Source organism: Condylostylus longicornis, unplaced genomic scaffold (genome assembly GCF_029603195.1).
Source record: "Condylostylus longicornis isolate FDR11 unplaced genomic scaffold, ASM2960319v2 ptg000045l, whole genome shotgun sequence".
Taxonomy (NCBI): domain Eukaryota; kingdom Metazoa; phylum Arthropoda; class Insecta; order Diptera; family Dolichopodidae; genus Condylostylus; species Condylostylus longicornis.
Window position 1 is genome coordinate 219,694 of NW_026578014.1, and position 12,965 is coordinate 232,658.

Genomic DNA, 12,965 nt, shown 5'->3' on the forward strand with positions numbered 1-12,965 from the left:
TTCTAATACAAGAATATTATTAAATAAAATCACTTTACAAAATTTTGCCAAAAAAAAAAGAACAAACAAAAAATCGTAGCAACTTCATTGAGAAAAACTAAAATATTTTTTATTTCAATTCTATTTACATTATAAAATTAAATTTAATTCTCCTAAACTTATGCAAAATAATAAAAATAAAGAAAAATATTTCAACAATAAAAATTTAATAATGAAAAAACCGAATCGTAGTTTACCATCCATTCTCCTCCTTTTTGTATTTTTACATCATAGTGAAAACAAATTTATATTATGCAAAATACAAAAAAAAAAAAAAATTAATTAAATTTTTTTAACTTAAAAATTTTTGTAAGATATTTAATAATTTTTAATTTTATTACTATAATGTTAGTATATAAATATGTCTATAGAATTTTTTTTTTGTATTTATTAATGAATCAAACATATTATACATTGCATATTAAACTATACAATCAAAATCAAATTTAAAAAAAAAAAGAAAAGCTACAAAACGAATTAGTTTATTGTAATTATTGTTATATATGTACATACATATATATTATATATGTATATCAGAATTATTAACATAAATATAATTTTTAAGTAAGAAGTTTTATTTACAATATTAAAAAAGCCAAACAACGGTAAATTAATAATAAATTTTTAAATTTTTTTACTAAACTAACAAAAATATTATGATATAAATTAAACTGCCTAAATTTATGCAATTTTTTATTGCTTTTATATGTTTTGCAAGAAAATCAAAATGAAACTAATGAAAATAAAATACCAGTGATTACAAAACTGTCCAAACAACTTGATTTAAAAAAAAAAAATAGAAAAAGTTTTAGTTGTAAACGATTTTTCTACAATAATTTTTTTTAACTACTTATGACACAATTAATGACTTATACAAATATTTAATACAAATAACAAAAAAAAAACTTTGTTACTGTCATCTTTTTTATTTACAAAATGATGTATAACTTGAATTAACAAAAAATTTTATATTCATTCCAATAAAGAAGCTTATATTGTGCATAAACTAAAAAGATTCAGAACAAATTTTCAAAGTTTTATCATAATATTTCATTCGCCTTTAAACCTAGGTAATCACATAATATATATTTTAGTCTATGAAATAATTTTTCTAATAATTCAAACTTTCTTTCATGTTACAATTTTGTAATAGTCCAAATTCAATTTAAAATTAAATATTTGAAACATTTAATAAAAGTAAATTTAGCAAGTATACCAATAATTTTCGAAATGCACAATAAGAAGTTAGGTTTTCCGTTTTTCTACTCCCTTGCTCATTTTTAATTTTAAATATATCAAAATAACCATTTATTTTTTGTCAACATGAAATATATACATTATGTACAGTTCCAACTATATATTTTTGAAATATTGTCACAGTAACATGCTTACATATATCATAAATTAGAATATATATTTGCAATATAAATATCATACATATTATATTTTCGGCTTGTTGATAAATAATAAATTAACTAAATGAATTCAAATTGTTAATTAATAAAAATTATGAATATATTTAAAAAAGACAAAATATTAAACATTTAATAAAATGACTTTAGTGAATTAAGAAAATATTTAAAAATTTTAATTTAATAAAATACCTTGCATCAAAAAAACATACCGTATTTACAAATTTACCGTATATGAAAATTTAAATTAAATAAAATAATTTGTTTATTTTTATTTATTTATTTTGTTTTGGTTGAGTTATAAAAATCGTCATATCAAAATGTATGTATGTATGTATATATTTTAAAATCCATTTAAAGTGGATTTGAAATAGAAATTATGTACATACCCACACTTACATATTATTCATATTTAAATTGTAATCATAAGTATAGTTAATTACGTAATGCGTATATTAAATATAAAACTTGAAATTGAATTAAATTATAATTTTATAAAAGTCTAGTTCTCTAAAATCTTTGTACAAACACATTTTTTTTAAATTATTTAATTAAACTTACACATCAAATCAATATTTTTGCACAATTATAATATTTTTGTTTATACATATACTTTTGTTTCCTATATAAGATTCTAAAATATGATATTCATTTGTTTTCATTAAAAACCCCAGAAACTATGAATTGAACGATTTCTATTAATGGTAATACAACTTGTGCTAAAATTGAAGAGGTATATTATCTCCTTTAATCAATTAATAAACTTAATATCAAACTTTATTTACAAATAATAATATATATACACTTGTATTAATTAATCCTTTTATTTTCAAATTGTATTTACTTAATTTTTATAAGTGACTGTATATACAAACACTCTTTTATAGTAGTGAATAATAATTATACGTTTTATTATCTTCAGTGTGTATTATCAAATTATCACAGTGATTAATAATTCCATTCTAACAAAATTTAACAATATATTTTAATTTTCAGAACATAAAACTGTTATATTGTTATATTGTTATATATATATATGTAGAATTTGAGTTTATTTACAAACTTCTGACAATTTTATATTATTTTATGATATGACCAATGGAAATAAATTGTTTACATGCACAATATTTTAACTTCTTTGTAAAATTATAAATTTTGATCTATTTCAAGTTTGGAATATTTAAGAAAAAATATAACATTGGAAAAATCATCAATGTAAAATAGAACACATCCATACATATACATATATAAAAGATATCCTTAATAAACAGAAAAGAAAAAAATATTAAAACTAATTATATATATATATATAATATGTATAAATATATACATAAACTTATATTTTTAATTAGTTATAAGTTATATTAAACTTAGTAAATGAATATAAAGTAATATATACAATATAAATTACTCAATATATATATATATACAAATTAAAATATGTATATAATTTTGCTTGTTTTCGATTAATATTATACTAATGAATTTTATTGTAGTATTTAACGCAAATTTAATTTTTAATATTTTATTATTATACAAAAAAAAAATTTATATTAAAATTATTTCATATAAATGAAATTATGGAAAATTTTGCTTTTTTTTTCTGAGAATAATTATCTGTAAGTATATTTAAAGTTAATATTATTTATGGGGGAAAAAAAGAACCAAGATGAATAATTCCTTATTTATATTTTTTTTTTATTAATTACTTTTTAATATGTTTTACATAAATTTTATAATAAAGAAAAAATATATAAATGGTAAATTCATGCATATATACAAACATACATAAAATTAATAATATTCGTTATATGCAATATAATAAAAATATTACATAATATACTATTGTATTTAAACGAAAACAGAAAAATATATTTATACATAATATTTAAGAACTATAAATAAAACAAAATGCCATAATTAAACTAAAATTATGAAAAATAAATATATTTGTGCAGTTATATATGTATGTAAAACATATATATCTGCACACGTACATATATATATTTAAATGAAAAAATAAAATATACATAAAATAACACAAAAAAAAGGATAAATGAAAAATTATTATTTAAATAAAAATTAAAAAAAAAAATAAACAAAATTATTACCAAAATGAATAAAATATATTATAAAGTAAAATATAAATTATTTGAAAAATAAAATTAAGTGTCTTCTTTTTTTGGCTTCTTTTAATATTTCAAGAGAAAAGTGAGCTATTACATCGAAAGGTTTCTGTTGTTATGCATCTGAATTCACGTATTAATATTCGAAAGCATATTATGTTAAAATTTGATTTGAAGATTTTATTTTGATCTATTATTGATCGAACCATTTAAAAAATATATGTAGCTCTTCGAACAAAAATACCATTTTTAGTATAAACACAAAGTATGTTACACCAAAATACAAGTATTCCGATGACATCAAATTTCATGTTTTTAGTTTTTGACATAGCTTGCAGAACAATAGTATTAATTCATATTGATTTCCATTTAACAAATTCTAATGGTTTCTTATAGGATCAAGGTTTGTATTTTTGTCATATAGAGTTGTATAGATTTATTTTAAAGTTCGTAAATATTATACAATGAACATATTTCTTTGAATATTTTGAGTTTTTATAATTTTTTTAGAGTGAGACAGGCCTGAGCTGCCGTTTCATACAAATAGTTATAATATTTATAATACGTAAAAATATATTATACATAATATAAATTATTCTAATTTTTAGTGTTGCGCTTGCAGATTGAGTATTCTGCAAATAGTAAATTATACATTATATCACAGATTTCGCAAATGGCACAGTGCACAAGTATACATTAGGCTTTTATAACTTTTTGATTTAGCAAAATTTAAAAAAAATAAGAATATTAAAACTCTAAAATTTCGTCCCAATAAAGGAAATCGATTAATAAAAAAAGAGGATACCTGGGGTGGATAACGTTATACAAAACAATATTTTTAATATCAATTTGATATAATCTGTAACTCGACATAAGCCTTGTTAATTAAAACTACCTGCATACGAAATAAATAATGGGTTAAGTATTCATAGCAAATTGCAAAAATCAAACAGTGATCCATTAGTATGTTACTCTAGAGAGGTAAGTATCTTTTGAATCTAGAAACTTTGAATTATCAGTCGATGGGAAGGATATGAAATAGCAAATCTAAAATAAGGCAAATTTAGTACAAAATGCAAAATTTAGTTCCACCTTCAAGATGAAAATTAGTTTTAGAATAAAAAAGGTATTTTTTATAAGTTCTAAAAGTACATTCCTTTTTTTTGTAGTTTTAAATTATAAAATTGTAAAAATGCTATATACAGTTTTTTAAAATAATTTAAAAATAATTTAATCAAATTGTCATAAATATACGTATAATAGCAAATAAAAAATTGTAGATGAAGGAACTAACTAACTAAACAGCGAATTCATGTTCATTTCCAAACACCCGCAGTGTTCTCTTATTTCTGTATCAAAAATACCAGTAGCAATATATTATTCATTTCCAATTAATTAGAATTCATAAAAACTGCAGAATTCATGCATGCTCTTATGTCATTTTTGAGAATTTTCCCCCAAGAGGAAAAAAAATAAAATTTTATAACGTGTAAAACTCTTAGAATAAAAACAAAAAAGTGAAAATAAAAAGAATTGAAACGGATCTTCAATTAAAATCCAATTTTTTCCCTCTTCTCTTATACACTTACCCTTCTTTTTCAAATTATGTGTTCATGTTGTTATCTTGTTTATGTTTCCTTTCATCATATCATCTCGTTACATTTATTCCCGTTCCTTTTCACTTTTAACAATATTCTGCGATTATTATCACATGTAAAAAAATATTAAGGTACTTCCGTGCTTTATTAATAATATATGAATGCACATAGATACAATATTATTTTATATTATGCATACACACGCACCTGTAAATATACTTTAAGAATGACATTAAAAAAAAGCAATTTTTATTGATTTTGTTTTGGGTATTAAATTTGTAAAAAAACACTTATGCATACATAATAATAGTAAATAATTCTCTTTTTATAAACTAGTAATTTAATGAAGATTGCAGTCTGGACATTATCAAATATAATATAATGTATGTAAGAGTACAATCAAAAGTTAAAAAACAAACTAAAAAACCGGTCAAACCAATAATACCATTAAATACGCCTAAAAGTAATATAAGAAGAAAAAGTGAAAAACACGTTATTAAACTGTTAAATACATATGTGCATATACACATAGTGACAGCCTGAACTTAAGGGTATATTCTACATTTGTTACAGTATTAAATTATATTGCTATTAAACTATATTTTTTTAAGAATATTAAATTCAAAAAAAAAATCATATATAAAGAGGAAGAATAGAATTTCAAAATCATCAGAATCCATTTGGACTTCAATAGTTAAAGAACAATAAAAATTCAAAAGAAGTAATTTTTAATCAAAACAAAAATGGCTTCCAAGGTTTGTCTTTAATATGAAAACCATTTTATCAAAAATCAACTAGAATTTTGTGCCAATATACTTACTAACATAAAAATATAACTTTCAGTTCATTATTCTTGCTGCTATCGTTGCTGTTGCCCATGCTGGTGTATTAAGATCAACTTATTTACCATCACCACATCTTGCAATTGATACTCATCGTAAGTATTTGTCTATCAAAACATATTATATACAATTAAAACATATACTTTTGTTCTATATTAGTTGCCCGTCTTGAACCATTAGAAACACGCTATGAACCATCAGAAGGTTTCAATCCCGCTTATGAATTCAAATATGGTGTACATGATCAATTCTCTGGTGATTCAAAATCAGCTCATGAAATCCGTAATGGTGATTATGTACAAGGTACATACTCATTAAATGACCCAGATGGTACAAGACGTACAGTTGACTATACATCAACACCATTGACTGGTTTCCAAGCTACAGTACGTAAAGAACCCTTGTTAGAAAAAACTGTTTTACCAGCTGAACCAATTATAACTAAAACAGCAATCATTGAACCAACCCATGAAATCAAAAGATTCGAATCATTATACGAACCAACCATTTTAACTGCACCATCAACTAGAATCGTTGAACCAAATTTATTATTACGTAGCGCTGGATTAGGAGCATTAAAATTAGCTGATACAAAATTACATTTAGCAACACCCGAATTAGCCCCAGCACCAGCACTCCGTTTCACAGAACCAGCCACTATTGCAATTAAAAGAAACGATGCCGGTTTAATTCCAGAAGTTCTTACTGGATTTGCTGCAGGTACACGGTCATTCAGAACAACTGGTCCAATAACTACTTGGTAAAAAATATAAAAAAGCAATAAGATTATTTTATTGTTAGGAGCTATTTTAAAAAAAAAAAAATTGTTTAACTAAAAAGTTCAAATGTGAAAAATGTAATAAAATTTTTGTTTTGGGATTTAAAATATTTTTTTGTATTTATTTTGCAACATAACTAATTCTGGATTTTTCACCTAAAAACATGATTCTTCAAAACCATGTATCCATTCTATCTTTAATATTCGGGTTTTACTTCCTCCTTTAGAAATTACACCGTACAAATTTAAATTTTCCCCTTAAGAAAATCAATTTACCTGTTACATCTTTCACCAACAAATAAATATTTGAATTGCATTTTACAATATACGGTATAATTTGAAAACAAGTTTTGAATATTCCGGATTGCAATCTATTTTAAAGTCATGGAATTGCAACAAATTGTAAGAAATTCTCAATTGTAACCTGTTTCATAATTAAGTTACGAAGTTGTTATCAGTATGAGGTTAGTGTTCACTAACGGTTTATTGGCATATAAAAGTACAAATTCTATAAATATTTTTGTCAGAACCAAAAAAGCTGTGATCAGAAATTTTTTCCTAAAATATTGTTTGATGGCTCTAAAGGTTTGTTTGAGAAGGATTTTTTAAAGAATTTTATTATTCCCAATAATTTAAAATAAAAAAAAATTTTATCAAATTTTAGTTGTTCATCTCTTGTACAATTCTAGGACTAATAACAAATTGTGGGCAATCTGGTAGGTTTTAGTGCCAAATTTTATTATTTTCTATTACAATAAATTTTTAACAATTTCTTTAAGCTCCAACAATTAAAATTGATGAAGAAGAAATACGTCTGGGAGAACCGGGTACGTAAAATTTACATTTGTTCCATCAACAGAAATTATTTCAGCTGAAACTGATAACGTTAAAATTTATTTTCTCTTTTTTTTAAAGAAATTAAGAAAAACAATGTTACAAAGACTATAGGATATGAATTTCAATATGGTGTTCATGACATAATAACGGGTGACTCAAAATCTGCTTATGAAATAGGACTTCATGGATCGGTAAAAGGGAGTTATACACTTAACCAACCAGATGGAAGTAAAAGAATTGTTAATTATGAAGCTGATCCCATATCTGGTTTTAAAGCTATTGTTCAAAATGTTCCATTAAATAATGGAAAGGTTTCAGTCGCAGATGCCGGTTTAACCTTAATTAACGCTGATATCAAAGAAGCATTCATTGGTATTGCTGACGAAAAAGAATCTGCATTAACTTTGGAAAACATAACAAATATTGATGATGTTAAAGCAGAAAATATCAATGATGAAGAAAAAGCTGTTGTCCGATTGCCGGTTCAAAACATTGCCCTCTTGACTGATACATCCGAAGAGGAACCAATAGTATCTAACAATCCAGAATCTATAATTTCCAATTTGTTATCATTAGGTATTGGTAATTTATCTCCGACGTTTTTAAATCAGCTAGCTGAATTTTTGAAAACCAATTTTGCAAAAGAAATCATAACAGAATCTGAGAAAATACCATCAGCACCACTTTATACAGAAGCCATAATTGCGTCGCCAACTGATGGTAAACGTATATCTGTATCCGATTTCTTCTCAAATGGACCAAATCTTATAAAAAAGGAGTAAAAAAAAAGAGTAAAGAATAAAATATTTCGATTAAATTTTAAAGTTGTTAAATAAATAAAGTTTCTCATTTTTAAAAATACTTTTTTTGTGCCGCACGATTTTTTTTCTAATTTTTATGGTACTTTATTTGTTTCAGTTCTTAGATCTTTCCAAAAGCTTAGCTGAACATTGGACCAAATAATCATAAATTAACTCTTACTGAGGACATTTATTTAATATTAAAATTTTCAATTTGGCAAGGTTCCAAAACTTTATCAATAGTTAACACTTAAGTGTATTCCAAACATATTCAAGTTTCAAGCACCGGAAAAATGCTAAAACTTTTGATTATTTTCCTTAGCCAATCTCATGTACTGTGTATAATGAGATATATTTTTATGTTATATAATTCCAAGTGTTTACTATAAAATTCTAGAAACCTATTCAAAATCGAGAATTTGAAAATGGCTTTTAGACAAGAATTCTTTAAAAAAAATTAAAATTTGTTTTTAAAATTTATTTTTCAATTGGATTTTGTTACTCTTTTAACAAAGATCTTTATTATATAATAAATAAAAAATTGTTTTTAAATACGAGTATATGTCTTGTTTTTACAAAATTTATAAAATGAATTTTATAAAGACTTAATACACAAAACAAAAATAAACGCTTTAAAATAACATACATAGCTCATAATTATAAAGATTGTGCAAAAATATTAAAAATGGAGAAAACTAAATAATAAAAAAAAATAATAGTAATAATACAATAAAATCCTACAAAGTCTGAGTCGCCTCTAGTTTTGGTTCTTCTTAAAAATTAGTTATACTTTCATTGTTAGGGACGTATGATGCGATGATTGTGGTACTAATAGTATATTTAGGTGTGCATGTAGCTCTATATCTATATTTTATTTCTAATGATAGTAACCATGATGAGCAACAACTGGTGCTGCAGCTACTGGATGATGAGCATAAAATGGAGCAGCAGCAACTTTAGCAATTGCTGGAGCTGCATATACAGGAGCGGCTACTTTAGCAATTGGTGCGGCATAAATTGGAGCAGCAACTTTTGCAATAGCGGGAGCAGCAACTACAGCTTTTTGTACCAAAGGCTCTTTACGGACAACAGCATTAAAACCACTTACTGGATCAGCAACGTAATCGACTGTACGTCTGGTACCATCTGGTTCTGTCAATGAATAGCTACCTTGGACAACATCACCATTACGTGTTTCATGTTGAGATTTTGAATCACCAGTTAAACTATCTTGGATATCGTAAGCAAAAGTATATTGTGGATTTGGATCATAAGGTTCGGGTTGGGCTACTTTTGCAACAGCAATGGGCGCTGCAACTTTGGCAATAGCTGGGGCAGCATAAACAGCCGGTGCGGCAACTTTGGCATAAGCTGGACCAGCATATGCTGGTGCTGCATAAGCTAATGGAGCTATAATTTTATTTTTCATTTTAATATAAATTCACAATTAAATTACATAAGTATTAAAATAGATAGAGTCACAATATATACCTGGTCCTGCTGCATATGATACAGCTGGTAAAACTGGAACAGCATTGGCAACGGCTAATAAACCGACAAATACTATGAACTGAAAATTTAAAATTTTAAAAATATTATTAATTTTCCTAATATAACAGTTTCATGAATTAATATTACAACTGATGTTTTCGAAAAAAAAACAGGAACTATAACATTATTTTAGAGACCCTAATATTTTAGTTTTTCAAGACAAAATATTTTAGTAACTTAATCAGTATTGTAATAAATTTTATAAATAATTCACGCATTTATACACAAAGCTCATTTTATACCGAATAATTCTATTTTTATATTTCAAATTTAGTATGGCGTACGGTACAAGTAGTAATTTTTATATCGTATTACAAATAAGCCTAACGAAATAATGTTTTGAGACTCTGTGTTGTACTTGGAGTCTCTAAAACTTTCAAATAATAATTATATTATTATAATTTTTTACATATTATATGTAAGTATTTGTAAAACAGATAAAACTAATTTTTAATATTAATATTAAATTTAAAATTCTCGCAAATATTGTGGAAGTAGTGAACGTATATTTTAAGGCTCATACTATAGAGTATGCAAATAGCTTCAAATTTGAAAATATGTTTTTAGTGATCGGCTGATAATTTCAAACGTCATTTTGTTTTTAAAAAAGTTGTATTCTTAAAAAAGTTGTCCTTCTTTATATTCATTATTTCCATTGTAATTTCCGTTTTGAGCAAAATTTCAAATCAAATACAAAATTAATTTTTAATATCAATCAATGATGTTCAACAATTGTAAAAAATTTTATATTAATATCAAAAATATTTTTCATTTTTGTATTGTAATCACTAAAAAAATTAATAAGAATTATTCACTCATTATGTAAGTTCAAGAAATTTTTAACATTTTAATTTTATTCAAGATTTTTTATTTTAGTTTTAACTTTTATTAATTTTTTAATTTTAAAAATAATACCAATTAAAATTTAACACACCTTAAATGCCATTTTAAAGCTAATTTTCTTCTATAAAATAATTTATTCTATAACGAAAAAAAAAAACAGAAAACTGTTCTGTTTTTATTTTATTCTTGTTTTTTGAGACTACAGTAGAAGATTACTGTTATAAGATCGTTAAAGTTGAACTGTGCAAAAATCGGAAACTGCAAGAGCTTTTTATACTCGAAAAAATTAACTTTTATTAAAATTCATTATATTTGCAAATAAATCCATGCGTTTACTCAAAATTGAAAAAAAAAGAGTAGAAAAATTGGGAAAAAAATTTTTGCAAATACAAAACAAAAATAATAAATATTACAAGTACTGAAAAAACAACACCACCAATTTGAAAAAAACAAGAAAAAAATCAAAAATTAAATTTAAAAAGTAGACTTAATTGAAATGCATGGTTAAAATGACAGTGTAATAAAACCAAAGACAACCACTAAAATATTAACCATAAAAACAATAAAAACGAAGAAAAAAAATGAGCAAAGACAACCACTACAACAATAAAAATACAATTAACAATCATTGTACACAATATATCAAAAATTGGGAGTAAATTATAATAATTTAAAAAAAAATCAAAAAAAAAAAAACAATAGCAAAATTATAAAAAAAAATATTCGAAAATTGCAAGCTGCTGTTAAAACTGCAATTCGAATAAATTTTTCTTATAATCGTAAAATTTCGGGTCCCCCACAATTTTTAATTTTTTTTTTGTTTTTTCTAAATATTTTTTGTTAATAAAATCTGTTTATTTAAAAAAAGAGTGTTCTAATTTTATTGTATGTATGAATGTATAAATACTTGTTTGAAGAAAAAAAGGTGAATTTATTCGACATCAATGATATAGGCTTTTTAATGCTCTACATTGCTCTACATTCTTTATAAAAATTGAAAAAACGAAAAATTAAATGCAAAAATGATTGTTTTTTTTTTCAAAATGATTTCATCTACATATTATTGTGAAACATTTATTTAGAGTAATTATTAGTTATAGAAAATTATTCTTAAATATTTTAAATTCAATTTTTTTTTATTGGCATTCTTTCTTCAAATTAAATAATTCATAAATAAGGGTTTAAGTCATGTGATATGATATATGTATGTATGTATTCCCGATAGATTAAAATTTTGTTTTTTGACTATAAAGAATTTTTTGATAATGAAAATTCCATTGTTATACAGAATTATTTATTGGCAAATGAATTTCAAGTGCCCCAAATATATACATATGAAACAGAAGGCCAACAGAATTTGCATAGATTTTATTTAAAAATCGCGTGTAATACTGTAAACCGAAACTAACATATTATACAAAAGTGCGTGCCATACAAAACGCTACTACTTATTTTTGTTTTTACCATGATCGGGAAAGAAAAATTACATAATCTCATATTGTATAAGAGTACTAAGAATGATCTTATGTATTTTTTCGTTTTTCTTAAAAAATGAGCACGAGCTGTACTTTAAAATTGCTACGTTTGATATACACTTTTGATTGAAATTATGCATATTTTTAAAACATCACTAATGTTTGGTTACGAATTTTTTAAAATTCCCCTTAGGGCTTTTATGCGTATATTTATTATGCATATTCTCTTTTCATTTAATTTTTTTTTTGCTTTTCTGCACACAACCTAAATTCATTTTGTTTACCTTCATTTTGTTTCATTTTGTATACCTGTATGTAGATATGTATGTATATAAAAAATTCTTAAAATGTCACGTGATAGTGAATTAAAAAATTTCTACTTTCAAATTTTTATTGAAAAAAAAAAATTAAAAAAAAAAGACTGAACAGGATGCAGTAATTTTTTTTTTCTTTTATTTAAGTAGATAAACAATATTAAAAAATAGTTTTTAGTTTATTAGAATTTTAGAATTAATAAAGATTATTATGCTTAAGAATTACATAAGAATTAGTCTTTTTAAGGTATTGATTATTGTTACACAGTTGTACCAATTACTGTTATACTAAATTTCAAAAAAATTTGCAAATGTGGTTTATAAAGTCGTAAGCATAGAGAGTGTAATAA

The 12,965-nt window shown here is 23.7% G+C and overlaps 2 protein-coding genes across 2 annotated transcripts; one reads left to right on the plus strand and one right to left on the minus strand.

Moving 5' to 3' along the window:
- The first annotated feature begins 5,860 nt into the window (after positions 1-5,860).
- On the plus strand, positions 5,861-6,831 carry LOC129610625 (cuticle protein-like). Its single transcript, XM_055523252.1, has 3 exons — positions 5,861-5,930; positions 6,019-6,112; positions 6,177-6,831. The coding sequence occupies exons 1-3, from the start codon at positions 5,919-5,921 to the stop codon at positions 6,779-6,781; spliced, it is 711 nt and encodes a 236-aa protein (XP_055379227.1). The 5' UTR covers positions 5,861-5,918; the 3' UTR covers positions 6,782-6,831.
- Positions 6,832-8,889: 2,058 nt separating this feature from the next.
- Positions 8,890-11,055, minus strand: LOC129610647 (larval cuticle protein A3A-like). The gene is made up of 3 exons (XM_055523281.1): positions 10,918-11,055; positions 9,924-10,002; positions 8,890-9,842 (listed from the first exon to the last, which is right to left on the minus strand). Exons 1-3 carry the CDS (start codon positions 10,927-10,929, stop codon positions 9,310-9,312), a joined length of 624 nt encoding a protein of 207 aa, XP_055379256.1. The 5' UTR covers positions 10,930-11,055; the 3' UTR covers positions 8,890-9,309.
- Positions 11,056-12,965: the final 1,910 nt, after the last annotated feature.